The following is a 20,359-nucleotide window of genomic DNA, read 5'->3' as shown; positions in this document are numbered from 1 at the left end:
CTGACCCATCTCAGGTACAACAAATTCCTGAGTGGTTTTAGAAGGAACAACAACATCCTTCTTTTCTTCCGGTACAGGTGACTCAACAACTAGAGCTCTCGAATGGTTCTGTGTTTTACCCCAGCCATATCTCTGTTTACTCTGAACTTGCTCAAGTTCATAAGTTTTCAAAACTCCGTAGAGTCTTTCCAGAGAAATCTCATTCAGATCTCTGCTTTCCCTGATGGCAGTGATTCTGTGTTCTAGATGTTCGGGAAGTGTTAAAAGGAACTTCATGTTGACCTCTTTCTTGTCATAGAATTTCCCATTCAGATTTAAATTATTTATCAAATTATTAAGTCTGATAAATACTTCTAAAATCCCTTCTCCGGGATTGGAACCAAATTGTTCATACTGAGCCATCAGTATCTCTTTCTTGTTTTCCCTAACTTCCTCTGAGCCTTCATTGATAATCTCTAATGTATCCCAGATTTGCTTGGCGTTTGTACAATTTACAACAGCATTGTACATCACTGGATTTAGAGATTCAACCAAAATTAGTTGAAGAGCGTCATCTAAGTTCATCTGTTCACTCTCTTCATCTGTGTACTCAGAAAGTTCTTTCGGAATGACCTGATGAGGTATTAACACACCATCCTCTTCGTGTGCTAATATGACATTCATCGGAGTAGTAACACCTTTGTCCAAAATCCCGATGTATTTTCTGTTCGCTGTTCGGAGGAATAGGAACATGTGCCTTTTCCATAGGCCAAAGTGTTCTTGGCTGAACGGTGGGATTTTAATGCTACTGATCTTTTGGGTACTCATTTTTAAGGATTTAAAGTGAATAGTGTTTGGATGAGAAATGGATTTTTGAAAGAAAAATATTTTAAATCAAAATTAATTTTTTTTTAAAAAAAATTAATTCGAATTAAAAATATTTAAATTTGAAGTGAATAGTGTTTGGAAGAGATTTGGATTTTTGAAAGAAAAATACTTTAAATCAAAATTAATTTTTTTTAAAAAAAAATTAATTCGAATTAAAAAATATTTGGATTTAATGTGAATAGTGTTTGGAAGAGATTTGGATTTTTGAAAGAAAAATATTTTTAATCAAAATCAATTTTTGGAATAAAATTAATTCGAATAAAAAATATTTGGACGTTACAGAGTTTGTATAGGATCTGATACGGTAAAATGGTATCAACCGCTCTGATGCCAATTGTTAGGTCCTGGAACGATTGTAGAAGGGGGGGTTGAATACAATCGTCACTAAAAATAATCGCGGCGGAATAAATCTGATTGGAATGTAACTTGTTAATCAGATTAAGATTAATTAATATAACAATGTTTTAAGTCGTTATATAATTAATATGGTTCGTTTTAATGTCCGCTAGTTCGTAGAATAAATTTGACAGAAAGTATTCTAACTCGGTGGAACAAAACAACCGAATGATCAAAGCACAGTAAACTGTGGTTTTAACGAATAGCAAGTTTAGCACAACTTGAAAGCTTACAAGCACTTTGAACAAGAACAAATGAATGGGGGGAGGCCATATTTATAGGCAAATCCCATGAACTAGGCAAGACAATGGTGCAAAGACAATCTAGTGGTGGCTAAGACAATTTAGCACTTTGTCTTGCCAAAACAAGCAAGGCAAGACAACTTAAGCTAAGGCAAGACAATGAAATGGGAAGGTAAGACAATCTAATGAGAAGGTAAGACAATCTCAAGGATTGTCTTTCCTTCTGTTGGAAGGAAAAGGAAGAGGTAAGACAATCATAGTTATTGTCTTACCTTGTTGATTTAACAAGACAAAGCCTTGGATTGTCTTTCCTTTTGATTAAACATTTAGACAATCCTTTAGATTGTCTTTCCTTGTAGTTTTCCAAGTAGACAATCAAATAGATTGTCTTTCCTTGTGTTTTACAAGTAGACAATCCATTTTCCCTTTAATTAATTAACCAATTAATATTCACTTAATTATTTTAAATGCATAAATTCATAAATTAAATTAATTCGAGATAGAATTAATTTAATAAATAAATTACACATCCAATATAATTATTTTGAGAAGTGAAATAAATAATTAGATAATCAATTATCCCTTTTCTTCTTCTTCAGAGTCTTCAGTCTTCTGTAAACAATTAAGATCTTCGACTTGAATGAACGGCCACTTTCTTTTGACGTAGAATATTTAATCTGATGAGCTGATACACAAATGTACTGTCTGGTTCATCTGTAACTAGCTCAATTAAATATTCCTTGTCATTTAAACATTGAAGCTGTGACTTGTTCGTCGATTCTTCGTCTTCTTAGTTCTTCTTCTTCATTTGTTGACTCAATATGGAATCTTCTGAATAAATAAAGTATTGAAACTTTATACCTTCTGATCTTCTGGACGTGCTAAAAAAGATTATTTGTGCACTGAGGCTTGATCATATTAATGAACTTCTTCCAGTGGTTTGCAGCAGCATCCTGAAATTCTTCTGACATAAAATCTTCAATAAATCATTTGACGTTCTTCGTACGGATTCCGGATAACAGTATTTGCTATTTACTTGCTTTCTTATCAGAGTTGAGTTGATTCCTCTTAATTACAAATAGGCTTAACATATGCCTTTCATCAACTGACTTACCAGATTTGTCCCGATCAAGTTTGGCAGCAGTTGGCATAGGGGTTTTGGCAGGAGATGCTTCTTCCATTCCATATTTCTTCAGAAGATCCTTGATGTACTTTGATTGACGGATAAAAATACCATCAGATTTCTGAATGACTTGAAGTCCTAGGAAGAAGGACAATTCTCCCATCATGCTCATCTCGTACTTGCTCTGCATAAGCTTAGCAGATCTTTCGCACAGAAGATCATTAGTAGAACCAAATATAATGTCATCGACATATACTTGTACCAGGATTATATCATCCTTATGTTTTTTATGGAAAAGAGTTTTATCGATGATACCTCTGGTGAAACCATTTTCAAGTAGAAACTTGGAAAGAGTTTTATACCATGTCTGAGGGGCTTGCTTGAGGCCATAGAGTGCTTTGAAGAGAAAGTAAACGAAATCTTCAAATTCCTTGTCCTCAAACCCAAGGGGTTGTTCAACATAGACCTCCTCCTCTAGATCACCATTCACGAATACACTTTTCACATACATCTGAAATACTTAGAAGTTGGAGTGTGTAGCAAATGCTAAGAACATCCTAATTACTTCAAGCCTAGAAACTAGAGCATAGGTCTCATCATAATCGATTCCTTCTTCTTGCGAATAACCCTTTGCCACCAGTCTTTCCTTATTTCTCGTAACAATACCATCTTCATCCAGTTTGTTTCTGAAAACCTATCTGGTGCCAATTACAGATTTCCCTTTGGGTCTTGGCACCAACTTCCAGACTTTCTGCCTTTCAAATTGATTGAGTTCTTCCTGCATTGCAGATACCCAATCTGGATCATTTAGAGCCTCTTCAAATTTCTTTGGTTCTGTTTGTGACAAGAACCCAGCAAAGTTACATTCATTTTGAGTTGCTTGTCTAGTCTGCACTCCCGTGTATGGATCACCGATGATTTGTTCAATGGGATGGTCTCTGCTCCATACCCTTTGTCTTGGCAGATTCAATCTTGATGATTCTCCGTAATCATAGTTGTGTTGAGTGTGATGACTAGAAGATCCACTGGCATGAGTTGCTCCCCCTGAACTGATACTAATTCTATTTGATGATGCTCCACTCTGACCACTGTGATCATGATGATCATTTGAGTTTGTATTGTTACCAACACTTCCTCTAGATGGTTTAGGATCAGTAGTTTCTTCACTTGCATTAGTTTCCCTAGTATTAGTTTCAGGTTCATCTCCTCATATGTAGATGTCATCTAAATTCTCAAAATCTAGAGAATCAGATTCATTTTCCTTTTGGAGACTGGGGATCTTAGTATCATCAAACCTTACATTTATGCTTTCAATCAGCTTATCGTCATTGATCAGATAAACCCTATAGGCTTTTGACTCTAAAGAATAACCTAGAAAAATGCCTTCTTCAGCTTTAGCATCAAACTTTCCCAGATGCTCTTCATTTAGAACGTAGCATTTTGCACCAAACACATGAAAGTAACTCAGTGATGGTTTTCTGTTGGCCATTACTTCTGTTATTTTACACCAACTATAAGAAAGATTGTAGAAGGGGGGTTGAATACAATCTTTTACAAAAATAAAAGATTCAAGAACAAACAATTTAAAACAACAAACAGAAAAACACCAAGTATTAAAAATACGGGTGGATTGAATGATCCACCCGTGAGATTTTATATAGAAGAATCTGTGGATTGATTACAATTCGCACAGCTGCAGGTTCATCACTTGAACAGTTTCTAACTCTCGGATATTCTCTCAAGTTTTTCGAACAAGTTCAACTGATGCTACTAACTTGGTTATATACTCCAAGTTTTACAAAGCTTTTTAACTAGAATACAAATTGCATTCTAATCTAAAACAATGCTGCACATCTTTGTCTTATGCATGCTTTCTGAGATGTCTTCATCTTTGACCATCATCTTGATTTGATCCAGATTGCATTACATGAGATAAGAATGTTTCTGCTCCTTCCTTATTTTCCTAATCAGCCTTCCATGTCTATTTTAGTGTAATTCGATCCATGTGATTCTCGATCCATGTGATTTGTCAGACTTAAGCTCTAGTCACTTTCAACTGCTCTTTGCTTCATCAGTTGAAAGTTCTGGTTACTTTCAACTGCTCTTGACTTCATCAGTTGAGAGTTCTTTCATCAGTTGAACGAATTACAGACTTCATCAGTTGAATGTTGTTTCAGTCTCATCAGTTGAATTCCTTAGCATCATCAGTTGAATACTTTGTCTTCAGTTGAATGCTTGGTTTTCATCAGTTGAAACATGACCCAGTCTTCATCAGTTGAATAGTTACATCTCATCAGTTGAATATCCTTCACTTAGATAAAATTACATGGCATTGGATATTTACAATTAGTCATCCTATTCTACCCATCCGTTGATAATTCCCAAAGACAAGAAGTATAACAATTACAACTGAAATTTGATAAAGATTCTAAATAAGACATGTTACAAAATGTTTATGTTATCATCAAAAATTATTGATTCCTAACAATCTCCCCCAATTTATGACTGGAGAAGATGTAGACATAAATTCTACACTTGATGATAACAAAACATAAATAAAATAAAATGCAGAATTTAAATACAAGAGTTAGAAAAATTTACAGATGATTATGCTCCTCTAGACTGAGCAGATTACTTGTTCCTAGAAGATCTTCTTCTTCTGGACTTAGGTTTTTCTTCAAGAATATCAATCTGTTTCTGAAAAATCCTGTAGAACCATTCTTCATCACTGTCCTGTCTGTTACGCTTGGATTGGAGAGTCTTCAAAGTGTTCAAGCTAGCAACTTTGAGTTGATCTTTAGGTCTGAAAAATCTCCTAACACCTTGACTGTCCCTAAACTCCATGATTGGAGTTGTTTCATGGTGAATTTTCTTTCCAGTGTAGGGGATTTTCAGCCTTCTTTGTAGACTAGCATCTGAGGACCATTCCTTCCTGATTTCAAGGATTCTCTTCAATACCATCTGCTTGGCAGGTGGTGTAAATCCTCCTGTCCTCTTCATGGACGCATAAATCTTGGTTGGAGAACTGAATCCTTCAGAACTCAGAACCCTGTGAAGAGGCCAGGTGACATCACCTTTGCTTTTGTGTGAGAATACCAATCTTTCAGGAAGCTTGGAAGTTGCTTCTATTCCTCTGACTTCTTGAAGATCATCCAACTCCAGCTCTAACTCAGAAATTTCTTCAATATTGGCAATGACAAGATAGTCATCTGGATTTTTAGGTTCTTTTAGAGGTTTTGGAGGGTTAGCCATTCTCTTAGCCACAGACTTCACTTTCTTCTTTGGTTTTGGAGTTTCTTGAACAAGAAAGGCTGGGATTGGAATATTGTCAAGATCAATTGGTTCCTCCTTTGGCATTATTGGCTCATCATGGAAGTTGACATCTGGATGCATCACTGTGGTGTCTTTGATTGGAGAAGAAGGTTTTGAGATAGGTACAGACTTTTCAGGCACTTCTTCTCTTCTCTTGGCAGCCTCAGGTATCTTTGATCTAGACTTGACCCTCTTTTTCTTTGGAGAATTTTCAAGAGCCAATCTATTTTCACTTTGTAGTTCAGCTGCCAACTCCTCTTCAAGCTCAATAGCATATCTTTCATCAACCTCTATTTCTTGATTCAAAGAGAGTTGAGACTCATACTCTTTTCTTTCACAGTCTCTGGCCACCTCTTCAGCTTTTTCAAATGAGTAGTGAGGATGGCCAGTTCCAATAAACAACTTTTGGCCTTCTCTGTAGATGATGGCAAAATGTGATTTTAAAGCCACATCTGTAGAGTCTTTGTAGCTCTTAATTTCTTGGCCCAAAAGCTTATACTCATTCTTGTCAGACCTGGCTGGTGGAAAGTAGATTGAACTTGAGTCTTTTCCAGGCCTAGAGTAACCACAACTATTTGGAAATAGGGTGGCTTTGAATTCATTCACAAATGATGGCTCACCCTTTTCTTTCTTTGAAGGCATGACAATTTCAGGTGTGATTACCCTGAGAATTGTAGTTGTTGTGGGAAAAGAGGTTGGAACTGCAGATGTAGATTGTGAATTTGAAGTTGCTGAAGCTTTCTTATCCAACAGAGCCAATCTCTTTTCTATGGAGTCCAAAGCTGCAAGTTTTTCAAGCCTCTTCTGTTCTTTAGCAGTATGGAAAGGAGGAGGAATTCTGCTCACCAACTCTGCAGGAGAAGGCAAGGGTTCTTTCTCCCCCCTTTTGTTAGCATCAAGTGCAACAGAAGGACTGGGAAGAGAAATGCCAGATGCCAAAAGAAGATGTTGGAGAAGTCCAGTTTGCACCCTTTGGTGTTGGAGCATCTCTTCCATTCTTGAGTTTAAAACTTGAACATTTTTTTCCAGAGCTGCCACTTGCTTTTCCAATTGAGCTTGCTTCTTTTCAAATGTAGACAGTGCAGTTTTGACCTGAGTAGAGAACTTCTCATCAATCTGTTTAGATAAGTCTGTTTTAACAGATGTGATGAGAGAGTTAAGATGTTCAGCTTCTTTCTGGAAATGGAGAGACTGATACTTGTGCAGTCTGAGATTTTCAAGGGCTTGACTGGAAAAAGTAGCAGTAATGGATGGAGAAGAAGAAGAGCTCCCAGCTTGTGGATGGAGAAGTGATGTGGCTTGCCTTTTCAACTCAAGACTGACTGCAGTTGCATTGGCAGACTGAATGGAGAGCCAAGATGGAAGAGAGACTGTAGGCTCTTCACCAAGAGAATCCTCAAGAGCTTCATTGAGGTCTTCATCACTATCATCATAATGGAAATCATCACCAGCATTGGCAGGCAGAGTTGCAAGTGCCTCCTTTGCTCTAAGCATGGATGATGTAGTGTGAATGAGATTTAAACTCCTCTCAGCTGCTTGATTGTCCATCCTTGCAAAAGCTTGAACAGCAGACATCCCATGAGTAAAAGTCTCAGGGTCTAGTGGCACACTATCCAATAAGGATCTATATTCAGCTTGATAAGCTTGCTCACTAAACCCTTCTTTGACACCTGCATTTCTCTCATTTTCTCTCTTTTCTTGCATCAAGGGCTCCCCTTGGCTCACCACACACCTTACTTCTCCCTCACTTACCCTTTCGAAAGGGCCATTCAGTTCCTCTCCTTTTTCCTGGCTAGAAGAAATTGCCAGACTCTCCACTCCCTCTCCTTTTGCCAGCACCCAAGGCTGCCTCTCCACTCCTGAGCTCACATCACTCAATCCTAAGAGTATTTGTGCTACCATGTGATCAACTGCTGTAGAGAAAGGTAGATTAGTTGAAGTAGCAGCAGTTGTCAACTAATGAGGGACATCAGTTAAAACATGAGTAGTAGATGCTTTCAACTGATGAAGGCTGTCAAGCACATCAGTTGAAGGACAAACACTATTCAACTGATGAAGGAGATCAGTTGAAGATGAAGAAGAAAAGGGCAAAGAAGCTGTGACAGTTGAGTCTGTGGTGATTGATTTTCAATGTAAGTCCAGAGAACACATTGTCACAGTAGAAGAAATTGGGTGAGAAAGATCCAACAAATCATCAAAATGATGATGATCAATCTCAGAGAGGGGCTTCTCCATGAAGTCCAAAGATGGAGAATTTACAAGTGTGGTGTGGATTAACTCCACATCCACAGAAGAGGTGGGGGAATGTGTTTGAGCTGTAGCTATAGTGAGATCATGAATGTGCAAGATAGGTTGAGAAGAAGAAGGGGGCTGTGACTCCACATTTATTGGAGTCACATCAAGCTGACTTTGAGAAGTTACAGGCATGAAATCCAGAATAGATGCCTGTGTGTGTGCAGAGTGCTTTGACTTATCACCTTTGAGCTTCTTTCTCCCATAGGCTTTTATAGGTGAAGAAGTAGTGTCCCTCCCCCTCTTTTGCTGTGTCCCTGGATGGGGACTATTTTCAATAGCAACATCCTTTTGGGAGGATGCTGCTAGGGATGAGGTAGAATCCTTTTTAAGCTCTACAGTCTTTTGGGAGACTGCAGAGTGGCTAGGCTGGTTATCACTCATCTCTCCAGCCTTATCCTCAGGGTTTCTTTGATTTTCACCCTTTCCCTCCCCCTCACTTCCTCCAATCACACTCCCCTCAGGTTTGTGCTTCTTAGATTTTACAACAGATGCCTTTTGGGAGGCACCAGAGGTTGGTTTGGAAGATTTGGATTTTGATGGTTGTGCCACTTGTGTGGACTGTTGATGGGCCTCCTCAACAGCCCTGATGGCAGAAAGCAAAGAAGGTGAGGGTTGAGAAGGAGTAATAGGAAAGCCATGTACCTCTTTTTCTTTTCCAGCCTCCATGATTGGCAGGTAGACCACCTCTAAAAAGGGGTATAGATTCATCCTTAAGAGGTCCTTGAATACCCTCTTTTCCTGTACAAAACTTGGAAGCTTGGCTTCCTGGTTAGAGATGACTAGCTTATCATCAACATGATCAGCCAGCATCATCAGAAATCTAACATAGTAGATATTCCTAGGTCTATCAACCTTATCACCTAACTTCTCCCCAATTTCATGGATCATCAAAGTACCAAAATTATAATACTCATTAGTTAAAAACATGTAAAGCATCTGCAAAATCTGAGAGGTAATAGCATTAAAATTACTAATTTTACCAGAAGAAAATTTCACAAAAGCATCACACAAATAACTTCACTCTCTCCTAAGACCACTCCTCTCAATTTTACCTAATGCATCAGTGGGCAACACATAGTTCATGGCATATAGCATATTAACTAACTGAATGTCAGAAGGCAAGGTTGTAACAGTGTTTTCAGGTATTTTAAAGCATGCATTCATAACATCACAGTTAATTACATGAACAGTATTTTTGAGAGAGAAAGAGATAGTGTCATCCTCACTATTAAACTCAGCCGTAGTCCATATCTCTTCCACAACTTCATGGTAGACAGTGGGAGTTGAGAGCATGGCATGAGATAGTTGACTTGATTTGATGAACTCCATCATCTTGTGATACTCCTTCTCTTCTACTGCCTTAGTGCCCACAAATGATGCAAAGTTGTTCTTCTCATAGATGAAGTTAGTGGGAGAAATGTATTTCTTCATTGGTGCCATTGCAGTTATAAGAAAAAGCTTAAAGAAGATGAAAGTTTTCTTTCCACAGAGAGAGAAGGGGGGGTTTGTGAATTCGAAAGAGTGAAGTGAAAAGAGATGAAAATAAATTAAAACACTTAAATGCTTTCTCAGAAAATTGTTGTGATTGGCTGAGAAATTACCGTTGAGAAGAAATAACTCTTATTTAACTCTATAAAAATTACACACACGATCGTGTGTATAAAGCAGGAGAGACATAAAAGAAATTTCAACGGCTCATATCTGATAATATTTTCAACGGATGAAATAAGCGCCTCTTTAAACTTCTTATTCAACTGATGATGATCAGTTGAAAGTGTTTTCAACTAGTGTCATCAGTTGAATGAAAAACAAGACACGAGAGTATTGTTTCAAATATCAGTTGAAACAATTTCACTATTTCATCAGTTGAAGTATTACACATTTTATCCAGAATTATGACTAACTTAATTTTGAGAAATCAAAATTAGTCAAATTCTGGCTGCCAAATTACAGAAAAATTCACTATAAATTAGGAGAAATTTAACATACCTAATTTACTTACCAACCTTGTGAATGTGGATTCATCAAGAGGCTTTGTGAAAATATATGCAATTTGTTCTTCACTTGGAACAAAATGTATTTCAACTGTACCAGCCATCACATGTTCTCTTATGAAGTGATATTTGATGTCAATATGCTTGGTTCTTGAGTGTTGTACTGGATTTTCAGTTATAGCAATAGCACTGGTGTTGTCACAAAATATTGGGATTTTTGAGAGAGTTAAACCATAATCAAGTAATTGATTTCTCATCCACAATATTTGTGCACAACAACTTCCAGCTGCAATGTATTCAGCCTCAGCTGTAGAGGTTGAAACAGAGTGTTGCTTTTTGCTAAACCAAGAAATCAGCCTATCTCCAAGAAATTGACATGTGCCTGTTGTACTTTTTCTATCAATTTTGCATCCTGCAAAATCAGCATCTGAATATCCAATTAGATCAAATCCAGAGTCTTTAGGGTACCAAATACCAAGATTTGGTGTTCCCTTAAGATATCCGAATGTTCTTTTTATAGCAATAAGATGTGATTCTTTAGGATCAGATTGAAATCTAGCAGAGAGGCATGTAGAAAACATAATACCTGGTCTACTAGCTGTCAGATATAAAAGAGAACCAACCATGCCTCTATAATTAGAGATGTCCACAGATTTCTCATTAGGACTTAACTCCAATTTGGTGGCAGTTGGCATGGGAGTCTTAGCTTCTTTACAATCCATTAAATCAAACTTTTTAAGTAAATCGTAGATGTACTTAGTTTGATTTATGAATATACCATCATTTACTTATTTAACTTGTAAACCAAGAAAGTAGGTGAGCTCTCCCATCATGCTCATTTCATACTGACTTTTCATTAGATTAGCAAACTTTTTGCAAAGTCTCTCATCTGTAGAACAAAAAATTATATCATCTACATAAATTTGAACTAAAATAAAGGCACCATTTACAATTCTGTAAAATAGTGTTTTATCCACAGTTCCTCTGGAAAAATGATTATCTAACAAGAATTGAGATAGAGTGTCATACCATGCCCTTGGTGACTGCTTTAATCCATAAAGTGCTTTTAATAAAAAGTAAACATACTCTGGAAATTCTGGATCTTCAAAACCAGGAGGTTGACTCACATACACCTCCTCTTCCAGTTCACCATTTAGAAAAGCACTTTTGACATCCATTTGATAAACCTTGAAATTTGCATGAGCAGCATAGGCCAAGAAAATTCTTATGGCTTACAATCTTGCAACTGGTGCAAATGTCTCATCAAAATCAATTCTCTCAGATTGAGAGTATCCTTTAGCCACAAGTCTTGCTTTGTTTCTGGTGACAACTCCATTCTCATCCATCTTGTTTCTGAATACCCACCTTGTGCCTACAATTGTTCTATTTTTAGGCTTGGGTACCAGCTTCCATACTTTGTTTCTCTCAAATTGATTTAATTCTTTTTGCATAGCAAGAACCCAGTCAGCATCTTTGAGAGCATCTTCTATTACTTTAGGTTCATCCTGTGAAAGAAATACACTGTACAAACATTCATCTTGAGTGGCTCTCCTTGTTTGTACAGATGCATTTGCATCTCCAATAATTAATTCAAAAGGATGATCCCTTGTCCATTTTCTTTGAGGTGGAAGTGATTGTCTTGATGATGTAGCTTCATTGTTATAGTTCAGATTTCCATGTTGAAAAACTCCCCCTAAATTTGACATCTCATTATTTCTAGATTGATTGAAATTTTGAGACACTCTTTCAACTTATGATCCTTGAGGGGTTTCAACTGAAGCCTCCAATGTAGTTTCAACTGATGCTTCGGTTGAGTTTTCAATAGCAGTTGTCTCTTGCACTAAGGTCTCATCAGTTGGAATATTAATTCCAGGGTTAATTCCAGCATTTTGAACAGAATCATCATCATCATCACTATCATATAGATCACCTTCACCTTCATTCTCAAATCTGAGATTATCATGAAATCCTTCATCTGTCAATCCTTGAATCTTTTTTTCATCAAAAACTACATGAATTGATTCCATAACAATGTTGGTTCTCAGATTGTATACTCTAAATGATTTTCCATTAGAATATCCAACAAAAATAGCTTCATCTGCTTTGGCTTCAAATTTTCCAAGATTTTCACCTTGATTTCTTTGAACATAACACTTGCATCCAAATACATGAAGAAAGCTAATTGTTGGCTTCTTTCCCTTGAAGAGTTGAAAAGGAGTTAGATTGTGAGGTTTGGTAATTAGAAAAATGTTTTGAGTAAAACAAGCAGTGTTCACAGCTTCAGCCCAAAAATAGGTTGGAAGTTGAGCTTCATTAATCATGGTTCTTGCAGCCTCAATGAGAGTTCTATTCTTCCTTTCTACCACACCATTTTGTTGTGGAGTTCTTGGTGCAGAAAACTCATGAATAATTCCCTTATCTTCACAAAATTCTTTCATCACAGAATTCTTGAATTCTGTTCCATTATCACTTCTTATTCTTTCAACTTTGACATCTGGATTGTTGTCTAATGCCTTGATATGATTGATAATGATTTTCCCAGCTTCATCCTTAGAATGTAGGAAGAAAGTCCAAGTAAATTTTGAAAAATCATCAACAATCACTAGACAATATTTCTTCTTTGAAATGGACATTATATTGACTGGTCCAAACAAATCCATATGCAGGAGCTGAAGAGGTTTCACAATTCATTAAAGAGATTTGCTTTTGAAAGAGCTTCTCTTTTGCTTTCCTTGCTGACAAGCTCTACACAGACCATCTTTGGAGAATTCCAGCTTTGGTATTCCTCTTACCAAATCCTTCTTGACTAGCTCATTTAGTGTCTTGAAGTTTAAATGAGACAATCTTTTGTGCCATAGCCAACTGTCATCTGAGCTTGCTTTGCTGAGAAAACAAGTGATTGATTCAGACTTGACAGAATTGAAGTCAGCTACATACACATTTCCTTTCCTTTGTCCAATTAGTACCACATTGCTGTCATCTCCTTTGGTGACAACACAGGCTGCAGGAGTGAAATTAACTTTGTATCCTTTGTCACAGAGTTGACTGATGCCAAGCAAATTATGCTTAAGACCAGACACCAATGCAACCTCATCTATGATGACATTCTCTTTTGCTATCAAGCCATATCCCATAGTATACCCTTTGTTGTCATCTCCAAAGGTAATGCTAGGGCCAGCTTTCTCTACAAACTTTGTGAGCAGGGAAGAATTACCAGTCATGTGCCTAGAGCATCCACTATCTAAGTACCACAAATTCTTCTTATGGTTTCCCTGCACACATTTCAAAAACAGATCAAGTTGATTTTGGTACCCAAATTGCTTTGGGTCCAGATTTGTTAGTCTTAACAGCTTTTCCTTCATTCTCAACTTTTCCCTTGGATTGAAGTGATTCAATCTTGGGTTTTGGTTGAGAAATTAGAATTTCAACATTGTTCTTATACACAGGCATTTGAGGCATGCATACATTGTTTATACCATGCAGGTTTGAATGGAATTGAGGCATGTTAAAAGCATTGAAATATGCATTGAACATATATGACATGCTAGGCTGAGAATATGAATTGTGAGGCAATAAACCAGGCATCATGTTCATAGCAGATAAGTTCATGTGAGGAACAGATGGCATGGGAATAGGCAATGATAAATTAGGAGCAATCACAGTTTTACAATTAGCAGATAAGTGATTTACACTACCACATTTACTGCAAGTTTTCCTAGGAGCACTGGCATTGGGTGTGTAATTAGTGTGCTTATTGACTCAAATTTTACCATTTCTATTCCCTTTATTCTTCTTAGTCTCTTCTGATTTAAGCTCACTAGCATCCAATTTCTTCTTGGTCTTATCACTAGAATTATGAGTGTTGTTGACACTTTCACTAGTCTTAGAAGAAATATTCTCACCTTTAACAAAGTTCTTCTTAACAGGACCATATTTCTTGTTGAGTTTCTTGAGAACTTTCTTGTCAACTGATGAGTTTTTGTTCAACTGATGATTCTCATCAGTTGAAGCTTTACTTTTCAACTGATGATCATCATCAGTATTCTCATCACTTGAACTGATCTCAGAGATCTCAAGAGCTTTCTTATTCCTTTTCCATTCATTCTCCACAAAGGTTTCTCTACCTTGCATGTTGATGATATTAGTGGAAACATCTCTCCCAGATTTCCATTTAGCTATAATTTCTTGAACCTTATAAAGCTGTTTTCTTATGATCTCTTCTCTTTCTAATACAGCCAAAAGATCATCCTTGGCTGTTTGACATTCAATCTTCAGTCTTTCAAACTCAATGAATTGAGTTTCTAGAGCACTGTTTCTATCACTAAGAAAGGTGTTAGCTTCCTTAATTCTACAATTTTCCTTAGTAAGAGATTTCAAAGAGACATGCAAATGATATAACTCAGTAGACATTTCATTGATAGTAGCATTGCATTCATCTTTAGTTAACTCTACTAAGTTTGTAGTGAATACCTGACTGCTGCTTCCGGTGTTTTCTTCTTGATCTGTGGAGTTGGCCATTAGAGCAAGATTGACAAACTCCTCTTCATCTTTAGAATCATCTCCAGCTTCCCAATCATCTTTTGTAATGAATGCTCTTTCTTTTTGCTTGAGAAGTTCATAATATTTCTTTTTGTAATCCATATGATCACTGGATCTCTTCTCAGCTTTTGGCTTTCTGCATTCATTAGCAAAGTGACCTGCATTTCCACAGTTGAAGCACTTGAATTTGGATCTGTCCACCATGCTTCTATCAGGCTTGGAGTTGCCTTTAAATGATTTTGCAGGGTTGAAATTCTTCTTGAATTTCAGTTTGGAGAATCTTCTTGATAGGAAGGCTAAGTGCTCATCAATCCCATCACTTTCTTCATCAGAATCAGCTACATCTTTTCCTTTTCCTTTACTTGATTCTGAGCTCTCTTCTTTGACCAACTTCTCAGTTTCTTCAACTTGAGATTTTCCCTTGTCCATGACAGTTTCATCAAGAGATGCAACTAAAGCCACAGATGAATACCCTTTCTTTTGGATTTTCTCTATTTCTTCATCTTGTTCCATTTCAAGCTCATAAGTCTTCAGAGTTCCATACAGTCTCTCTAGAGTGTAGTCTTTAAATTCTTGAGTTTTTCTGAGAGATTCTGTCATGGGTTTCCATTCTTTGGGAAGAGCTCTCAAGAACTTCAAGTTTGAATCTTTAACCTGATATACTCTTCCAAAAAGTTTCAGACCATTTAACAGTTTTTGAAATCTGTTAAATGTGTCACTCAAACTTTCACCAGCCTTGAAATGGAATGACTCATATTGTTGAATCAGAAACTGCATTTTGTTTTCTCTTACTTGCTCATTCCCTTCACAGATGATCCTGATGGTGTCCTAAACTTCTTTAGCACTTGTGCAGCTAATAACACTATCAATCATTTCTTGATCCAAACCATTAAACAGAAGGTTCATGGTTTTCTTGTCCTTGTGCACTTCTTCAGTATCTTCTTGAGAATACTCATGGATAGGTTTTGGAACCATTTTTCCTACCATATCTTCACCATCAGCTCCCATACTGGTGCAGACCTTCATTGGGACATGAGGTCCTTTCTCAATGCAGTTCACATAACTTTCTTCAATAGACAACAAATGCAGATGCATTCTTACTTTCCAGTGAAAGTAGTTGTCTTTGTCAAGAACAGGAATCTTCACTCCAGCATCCTTCTTTCCCATCTTTCTTTAGCAGTGTTGATCTTTTTCCCTATTTGTTGGGAACCTCGCTCTGATACCAAATGTTATTTTACACCAACTATAAGAAAGATTGTAGAAGGGAGGGTTGAATACAATCTTTTACAAAAATAAAAGATTCAAGAAAAAACACTTTAGAACAACAAACAGAAAAACACCAAGTATTAAAAATACAGATACCAATTGTTATTTTACACCAACTATAAGAAAGATTGTAGAAGGGGGGGTTGAATACAATCTTTTACAAAAATAAAAGATTCAAGAACAAACACTTTAAAACAACAAACATAAAAACACCAAGTATTAAAAATACGGGTGGATTGAATGATCCACCCGTGAGATTTTATATATAAGAATCTGTGGATTGATTACAATTCGCACAGCTGCAGGTTCATCACTTGAACAGTTTCTAACTCTCAGATATTCTCTCAAGTTTTTCGAACAAGTTCAACTGATGCTACTAGCTTGGTTATATACTCCAAGTTTTACAAAGCTTTTTAACTAGAATACAAATTGCACTCTAATCTAAAACAATGCTGCACATCTTTGTCTTATGCATGCTTTCTGAGATGTCTTCATCTTTGACCATCATCTTGATTTGATCCAGATTGCATTACATGAGATAAGAATGTTTCTGCTCCTTCCTTATTTTCCTAATCAGGCTTCCATGTCTATTTTAGTGTAATTCGATCCATGTGATTCTCGATCCATGTGATTTGTCAGACTTAAGCTCTAGTCACTTTCAACTGCTCTTTGCTTCATCAGTTGAAAGTTCTGGTTACTTTCAACTGCTCTTGACTTCATCAGTTGAGAGTTCTTTCATCAGTTGAACGAATTAAAGACTTCATCAGTTGAATGCTGTTTCAGTCTCATAAGTTGAATTCCTTAGCATCATCAGTTGAATACTTTGTCTTCAGTTGAATGCTTGGTTTTCATCAGTTGAAACATGACCCAGTCTTCATCAGTTGAATAGTTACATCTCATCAGTTGAATATCCTTCACTTAGATAAAATTAAATGGCATTGGATATTTACAATTAGCCATCCTATTCTACCCATCCGTTGATAATTCCCAAAGACAAGAAGTATAACAATTACAACTGAAATTTGATAAAGATTCTAAATAAGACATGTTACAAAATGCTTATGTTATCATCAAAAATTATTGATTCCTAACAACTTGATAATGGGTCTTGTCCAATCTTTGTTAGTTAGGGTACGATTTTGAGTGTAGCAAGCAGTGTTCACAGCTTCAGCCCAGAAATAGACTGGAAGTCTTGATTGACTAATCATTGTCCTTGCTGCTTCAATCAAGGTTCTGTTCTTCCTTTCTACGACATCATTTTGTTGTGGAGTCCTTGGAGATGAATACTGACGAGAGATACTCTTATCAGTACAGAATTCATTTAGAACAGCATTACAAAATCGTCCCATTGTCTGACCTAATTGCCCTTGCTGGCAAGTTTGCTTCCTTCTCAATCTTTTTGATATGATCAATGATGACTTGTGCTGCTTCATCCTTTGTATGTAAGAATAATACCCATATGTATTTTGAGTAGTCATCGACGATCACAAGAGCATATCTTTTCCTTAATATTGAAGGAATGTTGACAGGTCCAAACAGATCCATATGAATCAGTTGAAGGGGTGAACCAATGCCAGTCATGCATTTGCTTATGTGTGATGCTTTCTTTGACTTTCCTTTTTCACATGCATCGCAGAGTCCTTCTTGACAAAATACTTTCTGCGGCAGTCCTCTCACCAGTTCCCTTTTGACTAAAGAATTCATAGTCTTAAAGTAATTTAAATGTGAGAGCTTCCGATGCCATAAACAACTATCATCAGCAGAGGCCTTGCTATAGAAACACTTGACCTCCCCCTTGCTTGCTGAATCTATGTCGGCTATAAACAAACTTGATTTTCTTACACCATGGAGGGTAAGATCCTTGTTCTTCCGGTTTTGAATCAAGCAGATTTCTTACTGAAAGATTACATCGTATCCTTTGTCACAGAACTGACTGATACTCAGTAAAATGTGTTTGAGTCCTTCCACCAGAGAAATATCTTCAATGATGACATTTCCAACTTTCAGCTTACCATATCCCGTTGTGAATCCTTTGCTGTCATCTCCAAAGACTACAATCGGGCCGGTTCTCATAACCACATCTCTGAGCAGAGACTTTTCTCCAGTCATGTGTCTTGAACAACCACTATCAAGAACCTACACAACTTTGCTTTTCTTTCCTGTGCCCTGCATTCACAAATGGATTAAACTTTCTTTGGTACCCAGACGTTCTTGGGTCTAGGTGGTTTAGTAGAAACAGGAGTATCAACAGAATATGATTTAACATGTGCTTGTTCAGGGGTGACTGGACCCTTCTCCTTTTTAGTCTTAGCAGAATTGCCTTTAGACTTGGAGTTAGGAGTCTCCTTCTTCTTAGAAGGACTAGTAGTCTTTGCCACAGGGGCAACATGAGATACAGGCATATTCACATTCATAGTAGATGATGCAGAAAAAGATGCATTTAACATGGTAAAACATGCAGACATCATATTCATAGCATATTGCATGCAACCTACTCTTCCACACGGCAAATGAACATCATTCATGTTAACAGAGTTAGGCATGCAAGTAGCAAGGGTATCTACTTTAGTCATTTTACATGCATGAGTAAGATGACTAGTGAAATTGCAATTATCACAAACCTTTCTAGCACTGGGAGTCCTAGAGTTGGTTTTTTTAGCATCTAGCTTGCCATTTTTGTTGTTCTTCTTTTTGTTGAAACTTGTACTACCTAATCCAGATTTATCAGAATCTTCTCTAACTTGGGGATTAGAAGGTACGTCTTGTGTTTCCTATTTTGCTTGAGGCATAACAACTTCCTCATTTTTTAATTCTTCCTTAATGATAAGATCTTTTTCTATCAGAGGTTCTGTTTGTGTTTTTCTAAGGATAGGGGTCTTGGTGTTCTTTAGAATCTTAGGTATATTTGTTTCTTCAGGAGCATTCTCAGTTACAGCTGAAACAAATATACTTTCATTCTCTTTTCTCTTCTTTCTTTTGGAACTTTCCAAAGAGCTATAGTCAAGGCCAATAGCAACCTTCTTTTCGACCCTTTGACTATCCAAGATATCTTTCCGTAGAAAAGCATAATTCTGATAGGCCTTAAGCTTAGTTTCTAGGTCAGCTATTTGGGACCTAAGGGACTCCTCAATTTCTGCATTACACTTTTCCTTACACTCTAGATATTCAATTCTTTCTTTAAGGTTGGTGTTCATGAGTTTTTCTAAAGCTAACTCGTCTATTCGTTCTTCAAGTTTATCTATCTTTAGAGAGAGACTACAATTATCTGATTCTGAAGCTCACAAACTAGTGTGCAAGTTATACATCTCTTCTCCTAGTTCATTTATAGCCTTTTTATAATCAGAATTAGTCATGTCATCAACAGAAATTTCAGGAGATACCTGAGATGGAGTTTCCTCGATTTTGTCAGCCATTAGTGCAAATGCATAGTTGCTCTGAACTGGTTCATCGTCAGAATCTGTGTCATCCTAGCTTTTTCCCTCAGCAATGTACGCCCTGGCAACCATTGCATCCAACCTAGCTTTCAGCTTTTCATTTCTTTCTTCAGATCCTCATAAGAATTCTTCCTATCATATGAGTTGCTTCTTTCTTTGACAGGAGCCGCTTTGGGTTTTCTGCACTCAGTTGCAAAGTGCCCTAAGTCATTGCAGTTGTAGCACCTGACTTTGCTCTTGTCATACAAATTTGGTTTGTAACTGCCAGTGCTTCTAGACCCTGACCCTGAGTATCCTCCTTTGTTTTGGAACTTGTTCCCTGAAGCTTTCTTGTACCGAGGGCTCTTCCTGAACTTGATATGTTTGAACCTTGCATCCATATAAGCCATTGACTTGTCCTCCAGATACTCCAGCTCTTCTTGAGTATAAAACTCGTCCTCCAGATCCACAGAAACGTCATTAATTTCAGCTTCTACAATTTCAGACTTGGTAGCAGGATAATCAGTTTTGGCCGATGAACAATCAATTTGTGCAACAGTATGATCATCCAGGCCATAGTCAATCAGTTGCTGATAACCAAAGTACGGTTCATCAGCTAGAAGTGCAGCAGTCTTTTATAGAGCCATACCCTTGGCTTCAGATGATCCAACACCATATATAATCTTTCTTTGTTCGAGTTTCATCTCAAACGTCTTCAATTTTCCAAAACATTCTTTCCAGAGTCATGGTTCTGAAGTCGCTTCTTTCCCGGATGGTCTTAGTCTTCACAACCAGATGAGGTGGCATCACAAACGAGAACTTTTCGTTAATCTCTTTTTGTGGATAAGTCTCTCCATGCAGAGTAAGTTCATTTAATAGCAACATGAACCTCTCGTAGATTTGAGAAATGTT

General features: G+C 37.1%; 1 protein-coding gene across 1 annotated transcript; it reads right to left on the bottom strand.

The window, feature by feature from the left end:
• Positions 1-17,366: 17,366 nt before the first annotated feature.
• On the bottom strand, positions 17,367-18,607 carry LOC135149434 (uncharacterized). The gene is made up of 2 exons (XM_064085160.1): positions 18,355-18,607; positions 17,367-17,725 (listed from the first exon to the last, which is right to left on the bottom strand). Exons 1-2 carry the CDS (start codon positions 18,605-18,607, stop codon positions 17,367-17,369), a joined length of 612 nt encoding a protein of 203 aa, XP_063941230.1.
• Between the last annotated feature and the right edge of the window lie 1,752 nt (positions 18,608-20,359).

Source organism: Daucus carota, chromosome 9 (assembly GCF_001625215.2).
Source record: "Daucus carota subsp. sativus chromosome 9, DH1 v3.0, whole genome shotgun sequence".
Taxonomy (NCBI): domain Eukaryota; kingdom Viridiplantae; phylum Streptophyta; class Magnoliopsida; order Apiales; family Apiaceae; genus Daucus; species Daucus carota.
This window is presented reverse-complemented; position numbering and strand designations above follow the sequence as displayed.